This window comes from Onychostruthus taczanowskii, unplaced genomic scaffold (genome assembly GCF_017590055.1).
Source record: "Onychostruthus taczanowskii isolate IOZ18803 unplaced genomic scaffold, ASM1759005v1 scaffold6, whole genome shotgun sequence".
In the NCBI taxonomy this organism is placed as follows: Eukaryota; Metazoa; Chordata; class Aves; order Passeriformes; family Passeridae; genus Onychostruthus; species Onychostruthus taczanowskii.
The window spans coordinates 3349485-3371004 of NW_024503679.1; the positions used below are offsets into that span (position 1 = coordinate 3349485).

The following is a 21520-nucleotide window of genomic DNA, read 5'->3' on the forward strand; positions in this document are numbered from 1 at the left end:
CTCTCTCAAATCTCTCTGAAAATTAGAACAAATAATTTATTATTTTCTTCATATTAATTAGGGCAGTAATTTTACACACACTGGAAAAGTGCCTTCATCCCCAGAGCCTCTGGCACCCTGGAAAGGAGAGGGTTTGACCATTTGAAGTACTCAGGGTTTTGATCACTGGTGTCCTGTAGCCTGCATAGACTTAGTTTACATCATGAGCATTTCATTCAAATAACCTAGAACTTCCTGGGAAACACTTCTGTATTTCAAGTAAGTTAAACAGATCAAACAGTTTGCTTAAGAAAATCATGTAAGGCTTCATAGAAACTAACCTTTTGTCTTTGTTTTAGATGTAAAGATACTCAGTTTTCTGCCTATTTTATTTGTTGTACAAGATGAAGATAATTAATTAATAGGAAAGCCACATGGCATTAGACATTTTGTCTCCTACCAACAGTTTGACTATGGTTTGGTCAATGACATAAAAAACCCTAAAAGATGAGGTGCATTCCCTGCAAAGAGCCTAAAATATATTTCAAACCAACCCATGAAGAACAGTAGCTTTTGTAGGTGAGGTTTGGGATGCTGTTAAAGGAAGAGGAGAGTGTGCTTGGGTTTAATACCATGAATTTCAAGATAAAAGAAATAGAAAAGAAGCTGATTAGGCAAAGGAAGAGGAAATTTGCTAGGGACTAACAGCTTACTACTCCCAAAACCTGGACTGGGAGAACAGAATTGCCCCTAACAGTGTCACACATGGGTTCTGAAGTGGCCATATGAGCTGGGCGTCTGTAAAAGCCTGTAAGGTTTTTATGTTCTTTTTTTATATGCTTAAACTCTTGCTAGCTTGACATCTATATGTGACATCATGTCCTGGTTACATCCTATCTGTATGAAAACTCAGAACAAAATTCCCAATTTACTGCAAAGTGCAGTGAGATGATAAAGGAAAGGCCCTGACAAAGGCAGTGTGATTTACTTACTTCCCACTGCTGCAGTGTATTGTTTACTCCTTAATATGATTGCTTTCCAAATATTCCTCTGAAAGGATAGAATGCATCACATTCATAAAAACGTTTTGAGGTTTTGTCCATCTTGTAAACTCAGCTGTTGATTATTGCCAGAATTGGAATGAGGTCAGCTCCTGAGTAATGGGCAGACTGATCTCTGTGAGCTCTGGCAGGAATTGCTGTGGTTCTTCAACAGAGGATGGCTCGAGGTACTGATAATACTAAATGAAGTCTGTGTGGAAGCAATTTTATAATTTTAAATATTTTGCTGCAGCAAGTTGATTTTCATTATAGACACGTGCTCCCCTGTGTGTTGTTAATGTGTGGGTTGACACAAAAAGAAATGTTATGAAAACTTCTGCGGTGCTGAAGTAGTGTGTTTTAAAAAACAGTACAGGCAGAGGAATGGCTGGACTAACACAGTGTTTTTAACTGAAAGAAAAAGCAATTCTACTGCAGTGGAGAAATAGAATTCAATACAAATGGTCCAAGTATACCTTATGACAGTCCAAGAACTGTAAGTAGTAATATGCTGTTAAGCCTGGGCTTCATGTCTCCCAAACCAATCCACCAAAATTGTGGAGATGTTTGATCTCAATTTTCATCTAATCTTAATTTTCCTGGTTTTTCCCTAAAAGGACCCACTATAACTACTAGATTTGAAAAAATGAAAATGCACCACTTTTTTCTTATAATCCAATAATAAACCCATACCTGCTATTTTTTCAACCAGCCATAAGCTTTGTGATGTTAACCAATTTTTTCCCTAAAAGGACCCACTATGACTACTAGATTTGAAAAATGAAAATGCACCACTTTTTTGTTATAATCCAATAATAAACCCATACCTGCTATTTTTTCAACCAGCCATAAGCTTTGTGATGTTAACCAAGCCCCAAACGCTTTTTGCAGGATGCACTTGACGGAAGATCACTTTTATAAAAACCTCCTGTTACTCAAAAGATTCATAAACACCAGACTTTGACATTTCTTTGCAATAGATGTTAGTTAATCTGCAAGGCAATGCCACTCATTATTTCCTGAAGTCCCACCTAAGATCTGTCTGTTTTTAGGTATTCTAACTAGGCTTTACACACAGCACCTTGGTGCAATTTATTGCTGAATATGATCCCACCAAAACTATTCTGCTAAAACAGGTGGCAAGTTGTTATTTCAGAGATGCAGGAGTTGCTAAAAATTACCTTGTTCTTTCCAAAGGCTGTCTAATAGTGCTTTAAATTAAGCTTCCTTATTGCGTATTTAATTTAGGACTCAGTAAGCTTAGACTGAGGTGTAGTGCATTTACAAACCAGCTGCTAAAATAATTTGAGGATTACAAGATGTGCTTATTGATCTGCTATGCATCTTTACAGTGTGGCACTCTTAACCCATTTGGACCAATTGCAATTTAATTTCATTTTTCTTAGTACCCAGAACAAATAACTGGGGTGCATAATAAATACTGCTACACTATTTTTTCCCTAATGTGTATTATCTGTAGTTACAAATAAACTTCACTATGATTTTGTAATGAAAACTTATTAATGGAGAGGCGTTTATTTGTTGTTTGAACTTCCTCCTGTTTTGGGGTTTAACCTTAAGTGCAAGACTGCCTGTACATATATATATATAGATGCTATTTATTCCCAGCTTCCCAGTCAAGAAACTGGGGGAGAAAAAGTCTGCCTATTGCATTATTCATTCAATTATTCACTTGTGCATTACCCACAGACCTGCAAGTCTTGGGAAATGTACCAGCTCTACTCATCCATGTTAATCATCTGCTCTTCCTCATCCCCAGAGATGCTACACAATTACTCCCATTTGCTTTCTTTCTATTAGAAGTGCTCCCATGACCTTTTAACCAAGACTTAACACTCCAGTTTGCTACCACATGGCAACCCGTGTGCCAGGAATTACCTGCTTTTAGTGTGGGCTTGGGCAGTGATAGTCTTTATGACTTATTTCTTCATTGAATAGGTGTCCTTTTGCCAGGCTTTTCCAGAACCCATCTCTGGTTTACAATCTGTAAAACATGTTTCACATAACAATGATGGATAAGTGATTCTGTAAGTACTCCCAAAAGAGAAAGGCCACATTCTATACTGCACCTCAGGCTATGCTTTGGTGTCATTTTAATTCTCTGGTAGCGTAGCTGTTGGTTTTAGTAGATCTAATAATGATTTACACTATGGGAAATGAAAGGAGAATCAGCTGTTGAAGCAATCCATCTGATTGAAATAATTTACTTAATAAACTTACCTTTATAGTAACATATCTTGATTACCACATACATATTGCTTTTGTCTGTAGACAAAAGAAAAATTCCTTATTACCTTAATGTAATCTGTCATGTGCATGTGGGAGGCCAATGTCAATTATGTTTGGGAACTGACAGCAAGACTCATAATGGTATTAAGGCAATACCTTGGAAATCCATCACTGGATGCAGCATATGAGACTGGAAGATGCTAATTAATTAAAGGTGCTCTTTTCTTTTCTAGATCCATATAGAGAACAGTTTATCTGCGTCATTTCTAATCTTCTCAGTTTTGACTTCTAGCATTACATTTAAGCTTATTTGGTAAAGAGGGTGCTCATGGTTCCCCCTGCTGCTCTGTGTTTACCTGCCCAGAGCACTGCTCCTGTTCCTGGTTCCTCTCCCCCTGTAACCAGTGTTTCCCTTCCAGGACGCCTCAATTGGTGGTCCACGGTGTGCACCAGCTGCAAGCGCCTGCTGCCCCTGGCCACAACGGGTGATGGAAACTGCCTCCTGCATGCTGCCTCTCTAGGTAAGGGGCAGTCTGGGCAGGAAGCCTCCTGCCAGAAATATTCACTGCTCTTCACATTTCACTGTAGTGTTGTTTCCCTAAAGCAGGAAAGGAAAAGGTTTCTCAGGATATAAAAGTATAACTGGAACAGTATCCAAACCCATGTATCACAAACACCAGGGATCTGTATTTTCCTTATATTTTTTGTGTTCCTAGCGTAACAGGTCTGGAACAGACAAATTCCAGGTGCTTCTGTTGGATTGTCCTCATTATGTGCAAGGGAATTAATTAATTCTCTTGATTTTCTAGAAACAGTTTTGTGCTGTTTCAAGAATGCACTGTCAATCTCTGTTAGTTCCTTGTAGAGTTTAAGCATATGTGAAACAGCATTTGGGGTGAATTGAAATAATTTCCAATTGATTAATTAATTGTTTACACAAGATTTTTTAAGCCTTTCTGCAAATCATTAGAAAGCTGTGGAGCTGAAGGTCTTTGTGCTTTCTACATCCTAACCTATTTATGAGGAAAGTTAGATTTTTTGCAACTGCTAAAATCTTCCACCAGAAGTACTCCAAAGAGTGAATTTTTTTTTTAAAACACGGGGTTTTTTAATATTTTGAAGAGACTCCTCTCGTTGAAAGATGTAGTAAGGAAAAAGTTTTTGCTGTTTCCAAGTATCCTTTTATCTTTACTTAATTTTGTATGTTAATTACTGTAAATGTTTGGAGTATTTTGACCTGAACTCAGCAGCTGACAATGTAGTGACTGAAACATGGCTGTCTGTAGGCCCAGGACTGGGGACAGCTCTGCTTTCTTTTGGTGTAGGTTACTATCCCCAACCATATAAAGATGTTTCATTATATAAAATGAACTTGAAAGCCTGTGGCTGGTGGTATTTTTAGACTTTCTATCATCTTGAATGCTTTTCTCTTCATTTTGAAACCAGAGGAAATTTCCTGCTGTGTAAGAGCCAGAGCCTTTGGGGGCCGGCACCGTCTGTGATTCCAAGGGGTGCCTGCAGTGCTCATTAACATCCTTGTGCCTGCTGGCAACTGCAGCTAAAACCAACCTGAGCACTGAATATTCCATGGTTTGCAGCAAAGCTGGAGTTGCCTGCAAGCCAAACACTGAACCAGCTCATATCCTTGGTTGTTCCTAATCAAAGTTTAAAATGTGTTAGAACTCGTGTTGCTCATTAGTTTATTTGCGATTACTCTTTTGGAAATCTTAAAAATAGGGGGGGAATTATTAGCCAGGGAGAATCTTCAGTTATGTATTTCTCTTTCACTGTAGCTTCTTTAAAACTGGATGTCTTGTGCTGCCTTAGGGATGTGGGGATTTCACGATCGGGACCTTGTGTTACGGAAAGCCCTCTATACTATGATGAGAAGTGGAGCTGAAAGGGAAGCACTGAAAAGAAGATGGAGATGGCAACAGACTCAGCAGAATAAGGAGGTCTGTATGGCCCAAAGACAGCCTTGTTAATATCATTTAGGGTTACAAGCATTCTTCTGAAGTTTGCTGTGAAAGTTTTAATTGCTATCAAATTCCTTGTGCTGCCATTTTGTTTGGGGAAAGAGATACTTGTATTTGAAATTTTCATACCAGAATGCAAATGTGTTTGTAGCTTTGTGGGTATAACTATGCAGAGTTTTGTGCCTAAAAGATCTAAGGTGCATTTGGAACATGTAGAAAAATAAATGTGTAATTTAGCTATCAAAAGCATTTAAGTGAGTGGATGAAATTCACAAAAGAGAGAGAGAACCCCATTTAGGAAAGATTTCCCAGAATCTTGAAGTAGAATTTTTAGAGCTGTGGTCAAATATTGAATGGAAGTGTTGTAACTAAAAATCATCTGTAAATTTGATTTGATTTTTGATTAAAAGCTGTACCTTCAGCATGTAACTATTTCCTGAAGATGTCTGTGCCTAAGCAGTGGCTAGAAAAGCCAATTTCAGGAGTAATCCTGAAGGCAAACAAGTGAATGTGCTAACTCTGCAGTTGGTATTTTAGATCTTTAAAATAAATTAATATTCTTTCACCTGAGTAGAAATGTTGAACTATTAATGGTCCACGATACTGAACTGAGTCATGTGTGAAGCTCAGGTGAGTTGTGAGCGCTGGTACAGAGCTCTGCTTGCGCTGTGAGTCAGCAGAGAGGTGACAGCATTTCCTTGTGCCCCATAGTCAGGTTTGGTATACACGGAGGAGGAGTGGGAGCGCGAGTGGAACGAGCTGCTCAAGCTGGCGTCGAGCGAGCCGCGCACGCACTTCAGCAAGAACGGGGGCACTGCTGGGGGGTAAGTTCACACCGTGACAACCCCAGGCTTGCTCTCGGTAGGAAAACAGCACAACTGGGTGGAGGTGTTCATAGCACCACCAAACTGCCTTTGCAGCTGTTGTACTGTTTTGACACAGCAGATTTATATAAATATCCCATTATTTGGGATCTTTAAATAACTTGAGGTTACTTTTTTTCCAAAAGAGTCTGCATGTAATAAATCCTAATTGTTTTTCTTGTGGAAAAAGCATGTTGGCAGTATCATTTAGCTTTTTTTCAGGAATATATTTGTGAAAAGATTTGGGATGAAACAGCATCTACAACATTTAAATACCCCTGACCCACATATAGAATCTGCTTTAAATAGCCACTGTTATAAACCATCCCTTGCTTTCAGTGCAGTTATCCCCAAAGGACAGGATTATTGACCAGCCTTCAGAATGCAGAAGCTTTAGTTTTTGTGTCTAGTGTTTATCACTAAAAATATTTAGTATTTGCTCAGTGCATAATTTTCTCTACCTATTGTTTCCCTTGGAGAAATAATGTGTGGTGATAAATAAATTGACAACACAAAGCATACAGCACAATGTGAGTAACAAAGTTTGTAGAAAATACTCTTTGGGCTCTGAAAGAATATTTTATTTTCCCTTTAACCTTGTGATGTTAAGGATAGGTAATTCTAGGAATTCAGGAGAACTTTGCTTTGAAAATTATCAGCCACAGTGTGTCTCATTTTCTTCTATTCTGAAGTGAAAAAAAAAAGTATTTCCATTTTAATCTCTAGTTTGTTTCTTATGTTTGTAGATATTTTCCTGTTGATACATTTCAGTTTTCTAATGCAGTTCAGTTCATATTTCTATTAAATCTCGTCATTCAGCCCAAATTTTCTCTGACTTGTTCTGTTTCATTCTGTATGTTCCATGTACCACATATTTTCAGTGCCTTTTAGTCAGAGATGCCCTCAAATGTTATGTTTGCCAGGCAGTCAACCTTCAGTTCCCAGGTACCTACACGAGGAGTATAGGTAGCACATAAATAACCTTCTCTTCATGGTTTGCATTTATCTTTTTTTCAATCAAAATAAAGTAAATACAAATAGCCAACAGTTAATTTTTCATTTGAAATAGTGAAACATAGATCAGGCAAGAAATCCTTATCCTATTAAAGATCTGAATGTATACTTCTCTTTACATTCATTCCAAAGACAGAATGAATGTGGCAGAATGAATTATTTTTTCAGTTTAATGAGCCCATGTTCAAAGTAGGGCCCTTGACAAGGAAAAGGAATATCAAAATAGTATTTTTAAGATGGGGTATATTATGTCCTCTAGTTAGTTGCTATATTAAGCAAGCTTGCACATCAGTCTTTGAACTGTAGATGAGACGTTTTCCTTTGGTGTCAGAATTAGCTAAAGCATCAGAAGTTGTATCTGCTTCAAAAGAATTCAGTGTCAAATGTAAGGCTGGAATTGTGCTGCCTCATTCACCTGCAACTTTCTTTCAGTTATTTTTCAGTGAGCTACGTGCAAAGGAGATCAGCAATTGTTGCTAAATTTCCAAAGAGTTCTCCTTTGAGACACTCGCATTCTGAGGCTGGGAAATTGGAAAAAGGGAAAAAGGAAACACAGAAAAACCTGGTTCTTAAGTTCTTGTTTCCAGCATGTAAAGCAGAGCAAGCAGATTCTTGTTTTGAAACAGATTTGCACATCTTCCTGTAAATGTAAAAAATGAATTGTAGATTAACATAATTGCTTCATTTATCTCCATTTACAAGCAAAAGCAGGGGCACTGAATTGAAGGAACTGCAGTGAAAAAAAGGAAAATGTCTGGTACCCTGTTTTTTTGTTAAGAACCTAACTATTGCCATCCTGCTCAAAAGAAAATTTCATCCCCTTCCTTCACCGAGCAATTGTCAGTCAGAGCCTGTTCTCATGTGAGAGTGAATATCACTGTTGTTATTCACTGTTGAAAACCCAGGTGCTGTTGTGGTTGGAGCTCATACAGACCCTGGAAGTGGATGGTATTTGTCCTTACTGTCACCTCCCAGCTGTGTCTGTGCTGTTGGTATTATCTTATTAATAAGTTAAAGGGTCTTAAAATGGGGAAGAAGGGGAGGGAATACTGCCGGAATCTTCCTGTAGATCACTGGAATTGAGTTCGAGGCAGAAACCCAGAACATTTAAACAGGAAGTACCTCTCAAGTACAAGTGTCCTCTGAGGTTTTGGACTTGGCTTGGTATTCAGAGTGCTTCAACAAACAGCTCTTCATACACAACTCCTGCAGCCATGCAAGACCCTCACCTTATACAGAAGGTAGTTTAGACCACTTAACAAGATACTGCCCTAAAATGATTTTTGTTTCATCTGGTGTCTGTTACAAGAGTGCTATTTCTTTTAAACTGTTCAGTATGTGCAGCAATTGTAGGGTGCACATAGAAATGGTTCATTATAACATTTATTGATTATTAGCTGTAGTTTCTAAAGGCTAATACCTCTTTTTATCTGGCCTGTTTTCAGTTCACATAAAGTACTGAAGCCAAGCACAGCCAAATTGCTGTGGTGATTCAAATATGGAACCCAAAGCATTCACATTCTGTGTTTCCTTTCCTTTAGTCAATTCAATATACCTTTTTTTCCCCTGAAGAATGACAGAGAATGTTCCACTACTGTGCAATTTCCTGTGTTTGAATTGAAGCCCGTTGCTGACAAACACTGTAAGGAAATCAAAGGAGAGGTTCCTACACCTACAGCTGCAGCTGTGGCTTCTGCTGGTTTTCATTTGGGGATTGTTAAGCAGGAAAAGAAAAGTGTCAGAAATTGAATGGAGGCAAACTGAGCCCTGAACTCACCTGTCATTCTGTTCTGCTTCTGGCAAATCACCAGGTTGAAGAACTTTATCCCTGTCATGTTATTTCAGTGTGTCCCAGCTGTCTGAGGGCATTGGTCTCTTGCTCTGTGTGAATCCCAAAATGAGTCCTAAACTCAGAAGAGCTGTTAGAGTTTGTTGGACTTAAAATCTGGAGCTGTATGTAGGGAAAAAAAGCAATGTTACCATAGGGAGCTGTTAGAAGGAAATCCAAGGACATGAGAACAGAATTGCTCAGAATTTACAGGTGAAAGAGCAGCAGCCAGCCAGGTAGAACAGCAGGGTAGGTGACTTTTCCCTTCCAGCTTTTTGAAAGAGGTTTGCTTTCATTCCTGACTGCAGTACAAATTGGATTTTCCATAAGAGAGGGAATCTCTTTGGGGTGCTGAGACCGTGCCTGCTGTGTTTGGACTGGACATACCAGTGGTCCTGTAGGTCAGACTGAGATTTTTATTTGTTTTTCTTTTTATTAGTAATTTGCTCTTAGAATAAAGATAATTTATTTAGTCAGAGTGCTCTGGTTGAGCAAGATTCTGCAATGCAGATTTACATACTCTGATATAAGTGGATTTCATTATTTAAAGTTAGCTTTACCTGAACAGAGGAATTTCAGTTTCTTAAGTTTTCTTTGGTTCTATGTTTTATTGACAAAATTATTCTGTCCACAATTTTCATGGTCACGTAGCCAGCATACATAAAAGATCTCTGAAAAAAAAGTGGAATGATCATTGGATCAAAGGATGTGGCAGGTTGCTATGGATACTTGTTAATGATGATTTATCTTTCTCATTAATCTTTAGGAAAATTCATACTGAATCCTCAGCAAGTGGCACTGAAATAATATGAAACAGGCCACGTGAACAAGTGGCAGTGATGGTAGAAAATTGAGCATTGAAGAGGTTTCCCAGAGAGGCTGTGAACTCTCTCTCCTTGGAGGTACCCAAAGGCTGTCTGGACACAATCCAGGGCTTTGGGTGGCCCTGATGGAGCAGGGGCTGAATAAGGGGTTCCCTAGAGCTCCCTTATGACCTCAGCCACTCTGATCCTGTGGCAGTGAGCAGTGGAATGTGTAATAGCAGAGAAGGGTTTGAAATGTGTGAATATGATCAGAGATAGTGAATCAAGCAACATGGGGATGTGATACTGAAGAGGAAAAAAGCCCAGTGGAATTTTGAAGTTTGTGCAGTCGGGCATGGCATGAGCTGATCAAAGGGATAGAGATCTCTCTGATAACAGCTGTATCTGGAATATGCCTTTCACTTCTAGAAACCTCATTAACTAGGAGATGAGGAATAATTAGAGGATTTGAACTAAAAAAATTAGGACTGATAGGCTGGAAATACTAATGTGAGAAGATAGCTGGAAATCTTTCTGGCATATTGTCTTGCCAATAACATGATTCCCCTGAGTTGCTTTTGGCTGAGCGATTACTCTCAGATGACAGAATGGACTGCAAATGCTGAAAAGCTGTTTCAGCCAGCTGTGGAGAAGAGTTCAGTAAGGAACAGGGGAAGAAATTGCAAAATGGGGAGTTTGGTTTGAACTTCAGGAAAAATTTCCTGATGAGTGTGGGTAGCAGGAGGAGGGATGCAGGGAAGGAGAGGTATCACTGCTTCACCAGTGAATGTCCTGCCCCAGGATCATTTCCACCCTGCTGTGCTCCTAGACTGGGATGAAGGATTTTAAAGTGATGTTCCAGGGAAGGGCTGGATGCTGTGAGACCTCTGTGCTGTGTTTGTCCCACACACTCTGGAGCAGTGGCCAGGCACTTCTGCTCTGTTACTGAAAATTAACAGCAGTCAGTTTTGGAGGTTCCCTGCACAGCTGGCAGGAAGAGGACAGGAGCTGCCTCCGTTTAAGAGTGTTCCTGTGTCACCTTGCCCACCTTCATTTGTCAGGGCTCACAAAAGCTGGGCTCTGGGTGTACTATAGTCTTAAGTGGCACTGAGCAGTGAATTATCATCTTCATTTTTGTCTGCTTCCCACAACCCTCCCATTTTTCAGTCTTTTTCCATCTAGTTTGTTTTTGTTTTCCAGGCAGAGGCAAAGCTTTGAAATGTGGTACTGACATTAATGACATTAAACTGGGAAAACGGAAAGGGAATAACTGAAACAAAAAATTCATTAAATTGTTTATGCAGTCATAGAACTGCTTGGAAATGGTCAGCTAGAGAAGTGGGGGCTACCAGATTTATTCTTGCAGTCCAGATAAAAGAATGACCTCTTTGGTAGAAAATTGACATTCTAGGTTGGCTTCTAAAGGTGCTGGGCATTTCCATCTCCTGGAAGATTGTGGGGCTGATCTAAAGCACAGTGATACTAGTTGGAAAACTTTTTTTTTTTTAAATGCTGCTATTATTTTATTTACAAAAGTGCATTTTCCTTTCCATTTCTTTTTACCTACTTCAGTGATTGAAATATGGGTTTCAGAGGAGTGGGGATATAAGGGACAGTGAAGAAGAAACAGCTTTGGTGCTGATCCACCAAAGTCTCATGGTTGGTTCAAGCTGGTTCATAAAGTCTCAATGCTGTGTCTTCCAGGGTGGACAATGCAGAAGATCCAGTTTATGAGAGCTTGGAAGAATTCCATGTTTTTGTCTTAGCCCATATCTTGAGAAGACCGATTGTTGTAGTAGCAGACACGATGTTACGAGACTCAGGGGGAGAAGGTAAGAGCTTTAATTAGAGATCCATGTGCCTCTGTAAATTGAATCCATTGTAAACTGATACCAGCAAAAGACCCAGCTGTAATATACCAGCTGTAATATGTATGTGTTCATGGCAGAGCTGCTGCCTTTTTCTGAAAGGAAAAAAAAACCAGAAAACACAGAATGATACTCAATCCATTTCTATTAGATAAAAATAAAAAAATACAGGATAATTATACAATGCTTGCTGAAAACCTCTTTATCCTAGATATTCCCTATTTACTTAAATAACCACCAAATTACAGAACACAATACATTTCTGACTGGTCTAAGTGAATAAAGGTCTAATTTTGCCATGTTATTTAGGTGCTCCTTAAAACTCAGCAGAAATCAATCTAATCCGACTTTGAAAAATTGAATTTTAAATGGGTGTATCTCAGATTTTTGTTTTTAGTGACTCCTTTGCAGCCTCTCATTCAAGTCCAGAATGTTTTATTCAGTTTGCCTGTGTGAGCACAGAAATGTTAGGTCCTTATGTGGAGCCAGCTCGACCCTGTCAGATCAGGACTCAGAGCATTAAATTCAGCTCACTTTCTAACAGGAACTAACAGAATTCTAATTCATGATAGGGTGTTACTTAATTAAAGGGGGATGTTTGGCTGATTAAAAGAGGATGTTAAGGAGGGATGGAGTTTACAGAAATTTACTTCCACAGGAAAATACTGCATAATTTCAGTTTCCATTGCAAATTATGAACTAGAAGTAATGGTTGTAGATTATTCTGTAAGTTTTTGAGAAACACGCTTGAAAGACAGTGCAGTGATTGGTCACAGCCAGAATGAGGAGTTCACGAGGGGAACTCATATTGCAAATATTTCAGCAATAAAGTCTCATATTTTTATAGCAAAAGGAAAAATAAATGGTTGGAAGCAAAAACAGTGAGAGAGTTTTCCTGCCCAAACTTGCTGTTTCCCATGATTATATGTATAAACAAGAATCTTTCAAAGGAAAATTTAGCCCCTCCAGATGGAGCATCCCATTCAAATTCTACTTGTAGGATTTTTTTTAGTCTTTCCTTAACTTTATCATATATACATGTGTATGTACATTCAGATATATAAAATGTGTGGACTGTAAACCTGTTTGTATTGTTTCCTATGGAAAACTGTTAATGGAAGGCACAAGCAGAGCATGTTATTGAAAGGCCTGACAGTGTATTTACTGATGGTTATTAGAAAATGATTATGCCTAGAAGCATTACAGGAAGGTACAACTCTGCCTACATGCATGAGATCATCAAGATTTTGTTACAAGACCATAATATCTTTACCAATAAACAATTAGAGCAAGAAAAATTATGTAAGAGTGGAAGATCTTCCTTATGTATATTTCTTCTTTGTGTATTTCCTGACGTTTTATAATGAAATTCTACCTGTTGTTGTGACTGTTTTCTGCACTGATTACCCCACTTTAAGCTGCTCTCCTGGAGCTCTGATAATATTGCAGCACAATTGTTTAAACACCTCTTGTCTGTTCTTTCATATAGTTGTAAAAATCTCCTTTTTCTCTGCAGCATTTGCACCGATACCATTTGGAGGAATTTATTTGCCACTTGAAGTTCTGCCAAACAGATGCCATTGCTCACCTCTTGTGCTGGCCTATGACCAGGCCCATTTCTCTGCTCTCGTCTCCATGGAACAAAAAGACCAACAGAGAGAACAAGGTATGCTTTAAACACAGCAGCACTGGTATATATATTGAATACAGTGCACACAGTATTTTCTTCTACCTGTAGATGTATTTATCTGTCAGAAAGGAAGCAATACTCACTAAGTTTTATTGCTGCATGTTTAGGAATCTGAGTGGTTTAATCACAAGACAATGGCACAGTCCATTTCTTCCTTTCTAACAATTGGAATAACATCAACAGACAGAGGCCTCATTTATCTCAGGCACATCTCTCTGCCTTCAGTACCCCAGGTCTTACAAGAGCAGTAATGTTAGAATAACATTAAATGTCCTTCTTGAGGTTGGTAACTGCTTTTCTGTAGGATCTTCCTATACCTGTACTCCCACAGGAAAGGTGCCTGGAGAGAACCCTGTCCCAGATATCCAGGACAGCATCAGAAACATTAAATGGTGACTTTCATGTACAAGTTCATCCAGGTTAATTACAAGAGTTGGTGAATCAAAGTGGTGTTTGTTTTGTGTGACCTGCTTGTACCTCTCTTACTTCAGGGCCTTGAATGCACAGGCTTCAGTTGTGTAGAGCAGCAAAGAGCATTTGGCATTTATTTTGGGATGAAGGGAATGCTGTAGCTGTAGCTGCCAAGCCACTTGCTGTTGGAGACGACAGCAGTCCAGCAGCAACCACAGCATTGCCCTTGTCCTCCATGTGATAGGAGGGAAATGGGCACAGGGATGCTCCAGGAGTGCCTGGGGCTTGCACCTTGTCAGCAGAGCAGCTCTGGCAGCTTTGGCACGTGGCAGGGGAGAGAGAGCCACAGCTGTCAAGTGTCAGCAGCAATGGCACAGGGGCCTCAGCACGTGGGCAGATTTTGAGCTATCAGAATGCAGCTTAGAGCTGCACCTTCTTAAAAATAGCATCCTGGAGAGCCAGGCCATTCATAACTTGTAGTATTTATGCTCTAACCAAATGTCAGGAGCAGCATCTGAAGGTGTCTGAACTACTGCAGGTACATACACACACACAAGCAGCTGCTGAGCTCTGTAGTGGAGGAGACAGTTATGTCTGCATTTGAGAAGTATGTGTGGTCAAATAAATACTGATGTGAATGCTTGAAGTTCTGCTTTGGCATAGAGTCCTGTATCAGAACATTTAAAACACTACTATAAATAGGTATAGAGAAAACATACCAATATCCCCTTGTCTGGAGAGGATTTCAGACACATTTTGACACTTCTTATTACACACAGCACACAGCCCCTGGCATTCTGATGGTTGCCAGGGGCCCTCTTTGAAATCCAGTGTCTGATTAAAATCGGGTAAATACTTTTATATTAATGCAAGCTGTACTGATGCAGATCTTTGGTGACTTTGTTTATGGAAAACACAGGCTAGGTCTCAACTGTCCCTGAGATGGCTCCCTTGGCACTGGAGCTTTCCATGCTGCCATGCTCAGTCCGAGTAACACTGTGAGAGGTGTGGCAGTGGTCTGGAACAGCACCATGTCAGTTTCTGTGTCAGCATTTTATTGTGCTGTCATGTTCAGAAAGAGTTAAAGTGTTGTTCTTTTTAGATGAATAGTGGCACTTGAGGCATGAGGATGAGAGCTGGGAAGTGCTGTGACTTCCTTCACAGCACAGAAGGCAGCAGCACACCCAGCTAGGGAATGGCAGCAGAGTCCTCACTGTGTGTGTCACACTGCTGTGGACCAGCCAGCGGCTGTTGCTTGTCACTTATCCCATCTGCTGGAATTAGGGCTGGTAGGCTGTGCTTGGAGGAGTGTAGTTCCAGCTAGAGAGCCACAGCCACGTGGGGCCAACACCAACCACAGCTGCAGATCCTGCTGGGTGTCAGGGAGGTGCTGCAGTCTATGGGGTTTGCTTTAGAAATGAATGGGATGGACTCTGCTTTCAGCTGTGACAAAAAAATACTGTTCTATCAGGAACTTGGGGAAATCTTACATTAAACCCCAACTATCCAACAAAATTCCCAGAGAGAGAAAATCTCTTGCAGTGAAGACAGAATTTTCAAAGTCCCTCACTTTAGCAGGTTTGTTTACCATGAAAACAGCAATGCTTCACACCAGCCTCAGACTATACCTTAGAATGGGGATACAGTCAAGCACTCAACTCAGTGAACACATTTCTGACACTCAGAATGTGCACAGGAGTTAAGACAACAGTGACGTGCTACAGACAATCAGCTCTAAGCTTTGTTTTGCACTTAACTTTGTATTTTAATAAAATGGAGTGTCTCTAAGCATTTTTAATAGGTATTTTCAGTATCAGTAGAAATAGCAAGGTTTAAAAAGGATTCTTTTAAAATCTGTTTATAAACCAAAATGCTTATTTAACTATGTGAAATTTAGTTAGTTTCAAGCTGCCCATAGAGAAGAAAGTCACATTTACTCTTTGAAGTTTCTATCCCAAAAAGAGACTGCTTCAACTCTCTGGTGGTTCTTTGCTCCAAGCTTTCCATCACCACCTGTCCTAGGATTACATTCACAGTTTTTTAGCACTGTACCCGTAAAACCAGGCGCTACCAGAAGGGAACTGCTGTGTTGTAAACTTAAAACATCACTCTTTCCTAAGGTGCCTTCTTCCTTTAAATGGTTGAGGTCAGATGTCAGTCCAGCCAGTGCCTGCCGGTAACTCAGTTAATTCGCAGAATATGCATTTTCCTTGTGAAACACGTTCAGTTAATTGTTTTCTCAGTTATTCCAGCCTCTTTGTTGCAATAATTTCACTGAATGCATTAGGCTAAGCCCTCATATTACACCAGGAAGTGTTAGAAGTGCATTCCTCTGTCACAGCAGCTGTACGTTTGTGCTGTTCCGCTTCCCCAGGACGCCGCAGTGCAGTGCATTCTGAACTGCAGACGTGGGCGCCCCGCGTGCGCCCCGGAGTTTTCCCGCTCCAGTCCCGCCGCGTCCGTCCCTCGGGAGCGGCGCTGCCCGGGCCGGCTCTGCGGGGCAGGGCGCGGCGCTTCCCGGCGCGGCCGGCAGGGGGCGGCGCCCCGCGGATTTGGGCCCCGCTGGGCGGCTCCGCCAGCGGCCCCGGGGCCCGGGAGCGGCGGGGGAGCGGAGTGCTGCGCGTCCGCCCCACAGCGCGTTCGCTGCACCGCAGGAGGGGTTACAAACAGCACAGAACCAGGGGAAGCCAGGTGTCAGTAACTGAGCGCCACGATGTTTGGGTGGCTTCTCCAGCTTTCTGTGCCCTTGGATTGTCTGGAATGAACACTCAGGGCAAATCCTGAAGAGCTCTAGTGCGCAAAGGTAAATGCCTTGATTAGCTGTCAGAGGAACACCATGCTGAGGATCCTACCCAGGCCCTCAACAGCTTTTACTTGTTTAAATGGAATGCGAATTTAATCAAATGGAAGCGAATCAGTGGCTTTAATTAAAACTGACATTGCTTTATGTCTTAGTCTCGTGCTGGTGATGAATGATAGACACTCTGTGACATCTGAGTGTGGTCCCTGCATTCTGAGTATAAAGAAGAGGCAGAGCCATTAGGGCAGAGCCTGAGCAGAGAGGGGAAAGAGCAGAAGAGCAAAACTGCTGGGCAGTGCTGGGCTGTAAGAACAATAATGGCCTTTGCACTGCACTCACTCAGTGGCCTCAGACTGACCTCTTAACCCATATACATGTTGATCTCTGCTCTTCAATTATGTTAATCTAGTGTGAATCCAAAATCACTGTAGCTTCCTCTTGCTTTCTTTCTTAATGTTGATATCAATATATTTTTATTTCTTTGACAGTACAAAGGTACTAAACTAAAAAGACAAAATAATTAACAAACATATGAATCTGATTCTGAGAGATAGGCAGGAATATTGCAACATTTTATTGCTTTCTGCTATTCTAATGGCTCTGTCTCCAGGAAATGTTGATTCTACAGTACAAATGGCCATGTGCTCTCTCCAGAGGTCTCCCCTCCTCCACAGGTGACTATCATTCACTCCAGGAGCAATCAGTGTATTAACCTCTCCCTCTTTTATTGCACAAACATGAAAACAGGCAAATGGAGCCCAATATAAATCATGTGTGGTGCTCTGGATGAGGCAGTTCTGCAGCACAAATTCTGCTCTTCTTGAAGCAGTGATTCTGCTTTTCACAGCTGAGTCTTTTCTTCTTTTTGTCTTTTTTTTTTTTCCCCACCCCAATCCTTGTTTCTTCTCTGCTTCAGCGGTGATCCCCCTGACTGACTCTGAACACAAGTTACTGCCTTTGCACTTTGCGGTCGATCCTGGGAAAGACTGGGAGTGGGGAAAAGATGACAATGATAACACCAGACTGGCCAAGTAAGACCTTTCTGTAACTTTGGTGTTAAGCAGTAAAATGCCTTGAGCTGTACCTGGTTGCAGTACTGGGAGAACTGCAAACAGTGAGGGCTTGGTTCCTGTGCTCTGCTTACATGGCAGAAGACATGGGGCGGTTCTTCAGCTGACAGTCACTGTCAGGCTGCTGTTACATCTCCTCCTGTTATGAAGTATTGCTTTTTCTTTCAAGCTTTTTGACTGCTTGTTCCCTTCTTTTTTATCTTTAGTTTGATTCTGTCTCTTGAGGCAAAGCTTAATCTTCTGCACAGCTACATGAATGTAACCTGGATCCGCATCCCCTCTGAGACACGGGTAAGGTAAACTTTCCCCTTGGTCCCACAGCATGGGAGGTACAAGGCACAGTAGGACAGGCTGCCTGCAAACACCTCAGTGTCCTGGCTGCAGGGACAGTCACTCATGGCTCACTGACACCAATCAGACTTACAGATTTTTCTGGTTATTTGTTTTAATAACACTGTTGCTTGTATATTTTTTGCTGAAATGTGTCTTCTAGCTTATTTTTTCTGGTATAAATTTCAGTCGTTTGTGTAATTTAAAGAAACCTTTTCTCACCATTGTTTTCTGAGAACTTTGTCTTGCTCTCCTGATGCCACCGTTAGGTCACCAATTTCTTTCTGAGAGTGCATTTGCACTTGTGGACAGCTCCCAGTTTAGAGTGGTTGACAAAAGGCCACAGACTGGCACTGAACTGGAGCTTGCCTCTTCCAGAGAGCTGTTTTAGAACCCTGCCCAGCTGGTACTGAAATTTCTCTGCAAATTGCATTGAATAGGTGGAGGGGTTGGGCTGGAAACAAAAGGTTGCTAGGAGAGGATGAAGGTGATTTAGATAGCCTAAACAGATGGGGCTTGAACAGAGAAACAGAACACAAAAGGAGAAAGTATTTTAACAAGCTGCAAGAGGGGAAAAATCCATGTTTCTATAGTAGTAGCTACCACATCTGAAAAAGTAGAGTCAAAATGGTCCTGCAGTTATAAGTGGTGAGCCCTTGTGGAACCTGGGTTACCTCCCAAATGCTCACATTTGCTTCATGAGCATGATCAGGTCACTGCAGCACTTTCCCCTCTGCTCCGTGGCAGTAACACCTCTGCTCCCAGCTGAGTGTTGGGGTGCTCAGGGCTTCCTGGGAGAGAGGACCTACAAGTACCCAGGGACAATGGTAGGCAGGTATTTCTGTACCAGAAGTATATAGATGTACAGAGCTTACCCCTCCCCGTGTCCTTGTAGTCAGTTAAATGTTTCAGATTTATCTCTAGTGGATTTTAGCTTGAAAGCAAGGCTGTTATGCAGCAGTACATGAAAAGTCCTGTTTTAAACTACCCTAGGATCCATGTTATTGCATTTTCAAGGAAGGTGTTTTATCATGTTACCTAAAATATAAAGTAGATCTCAGACTTATGACCAGTTTTATCTGCATTGCCTTTCCAATAAACATGAATACACATCATTGTATTCCTTGCTTGAGTTTAATGTCTGATATTTCAGATGAGATGTTTAGCTGTGGTGCATTGAACCTTTAGTTTTCATGCACCAGAGCCCTAAATAAATAAAAAGTCAATTTAAATGAGGTGGATTTTTAACATAATCAATTTTGAAATACTGCTGCACACAGCTTTGTGTGCTGTATGCCCCTCGCAGCTTTCAGCAGCAGCTCATTCCCCCTCCATCACATCCTCCCCAGCTCCTTTCCCATGGGCTGAGGGACAGCCTGCACTGCTGATGCTCCCTGTCCTGGCTCACCAGGGCAGGAGGGAACTCGCTTCCCCCATGACTCAGGCACTGACTTTCACAGAGCATCTGAGTGACTGACCTCTATTCTACAAATGTGCCTGAAATGAGCCAAAAGCTACTGTAGGAACAAACAAAATACATAGTAAGCACAGCCAGAAAAGCTTTATTTAGTGATGAAACCAGTGGAAAATGTCAGTGCATAAATTAAAAAATGTATTTAAAATCAGTGTCAAAATTTGTATTGAATTTGGGTGGGTATTTTTGCACCAGCTCCTGTATGGAGTGGATTTTGCTGTATCTAATTGTAATTCCTTTTCCATAGCAGGCCCCTTTGGCTCAACCAGAATCCCCTACAGCTTCTGCTGGAGAAGACGTGCAGTCTCTGGCTGACTCCATGGACTCAGACAGAGATTCCATCTGTAGTAATTCCAATGGCAATAATGGCAAAAACGGTAAAGAAAAAGAAAAGGACAAACAAAGGAAAGAGAAAGACAAAACCAGGACGGATTCAGTTGCCAATAAAATAGGAAGCCTCAGTAAAACCCTGGGAATTAAGCTGAAAAAGAACATGGGTGGTCTTGGAGGTCTGGTGCACGGGAAGATGAGCAGAGCTAATTCAGGGAATGGAAAAAATGGTGACACAGTAGAGAAAGTCAAAGAGAAGAAGTCCAAGTCTCGCAAGGGGAGCAAAGAGGAATCTGGACAGTCTGCGAGCACGTCTCCGTCTGAAAAGACCACTCCATCTCCGACTGACAGAGCCAGCAGCTCCCCCACTGAAAAGGTGAACACTAAACCCTTCTCTGACAAGCAGTCTGACCCATGGAAGTACAGCACAGACGTGAAACTCAGCCTAAATATTTTGAGAGCTGCCATGCAAGGTGAACGAAAGTTTATTTTTGCTGGCCTTCTTTTGACCAGTCACAGGCATCAGTTCCACGAGGAGATGATCGGCTATTACCTGACCAGTGCCCAGGAGCGCTTCAATGCCGAACAGGAGCAGAAAAGAAAGGAAGCTGAGAAAAAGGCTGCGCTGAATGGCTCCTCCAGTAGGAAACTGGAGACAGAGGCATTTTCAAAAGAAAAATTAGAACCATCTCCTCAGGATAGGGCATCACCCGTCTTACCTCAAAGCCATACAACCCAACTGGTTTTAAAATTTAAAGACCGCACTAGTCCCACTCCCGGGTCCTTTTCTTCACCCAGCAACGGCGCCAAGAAAAGCGGCCCCATCCCGGTGTCTGCCCACTATAGCCATACCCCCCCCGTTCAAAGGCAAAGTGTCATCCATTTGCATGACGTCAACTCCAAGCCATCGAGCTTCCAGGATGATACCTACAAGCCAGTGGTTGGCACCCTGAAGACCTGTGCCACCTACCCCCAGCAGAACAGATCGCTGTCCTCGCAGAGCTACAGCCCCGCGCGGCTGCCCGGGATGCGCACGGTGAACACGGTGGAGTCGCTGAGCTACGCCAGGCCGGCCGAACACAAGTCCCAGACCTACACAAACGGCTTCAACACCGGGGACATCAGAGACTGCTTGGAGTACGCTGACGAGGACGCTCCTCAGAGCTGGCTGAACAACGACAAAAACCAAGGCAGAAGCACAGTTTGCCCAATATATTCCATCCAGCAGAACCGCTGTAAGAAGGAGAACTGTTCCTTTTATGGTCGTCCTGAGACTGAAAATTACTGTTCCTACTGCTACAAAGAGGAGTTAAAGCGCAGGGAGAGGGACAGCAAGGGACACAGGCATTGAGGATTCTTCCATGACTACTTAGTTTTACCATTTTCTTACTTACAAAGTAAACAGTGTTGGATTGCAGTAAAAGGAATCCTTAAGGAATAAAGGATTGATGAGTAAATAGTGTCTAGCTCTTCGCTTTTCTGGGGCAATGAGGAAGTAATAGGAATAATTTATCATAAAAAGATATTATTTTCCATTTTGTCAGTGTCTTTTTTACATGTACTGGTAAGCTGAAGGGTTGTTTACTCCTTTGTCAGTGCTGTGTATATGTTTGGTCAAAAATTTACTAATGGTGCCTGAATTTACACTGACATCACTCAGGTAGTAGAATGATAGGGGAACGTCATACTAGTGAAGATGTGGTGTTGTAGTAGGGTAGTATCTGCCTTGCAGACATTTGAAATGATATAGCTATAGAGTATTTTTTCCTCAGTAAAACCTAAATTTTTCATAGC

The 21520-nt window shown here is 41.4% G+C and overlaps 1 protein-coding gene across 4 annotated transcripts in view; it reads left to right on the forward strand.

Moving 5' to 3' along the window:
• Window positions 1-21183, forward strand: part of OTUD7A (OTU deubiquitinase 7A) — a 97200-nt gene extending 76017 nt beyond the window's left edge. For 3 of the 4 annotated variants that reach the window (XM_041418784.1, XM_041418785.1, XM_041418786.1), the window contains 8 exons: window positions 3689-3790; window positions 5097-5224; window positions 5957-6069; window positions 11458-11585; window positions 13138-13287; window positions 17439-17553; window positions 17799-17883; window positions 19644-21183. In XM_041418784.1, the coding sequence (XP_041274718.1) occupies window positions 3689-3790; window positions 5097-5224; window positions 5957-6069; window positions 11458-11585; window positions 13138-13287; window positions 17439-17553; window positions 17799-17883; window positions 19644-21077 (2255 nt within the window). In that variant the 3' untranslated portion in view covers window positions 21078-21183. The remainder of the gene's footprint in view (window positions 1-3688; window positions 3791-5096; window positions 5225-5956; window positions 6070-11457; window positions 11586-13137; window positions 13288-17438; window positions 17554-17798; window positions 17884-19643) is intronic. The other variant, XM_041418787.1, reaches the window with a different exon arrangement.
• The last annotated feature ends 337 nt before the right edge of the window (window positions 21184-21520 follow it).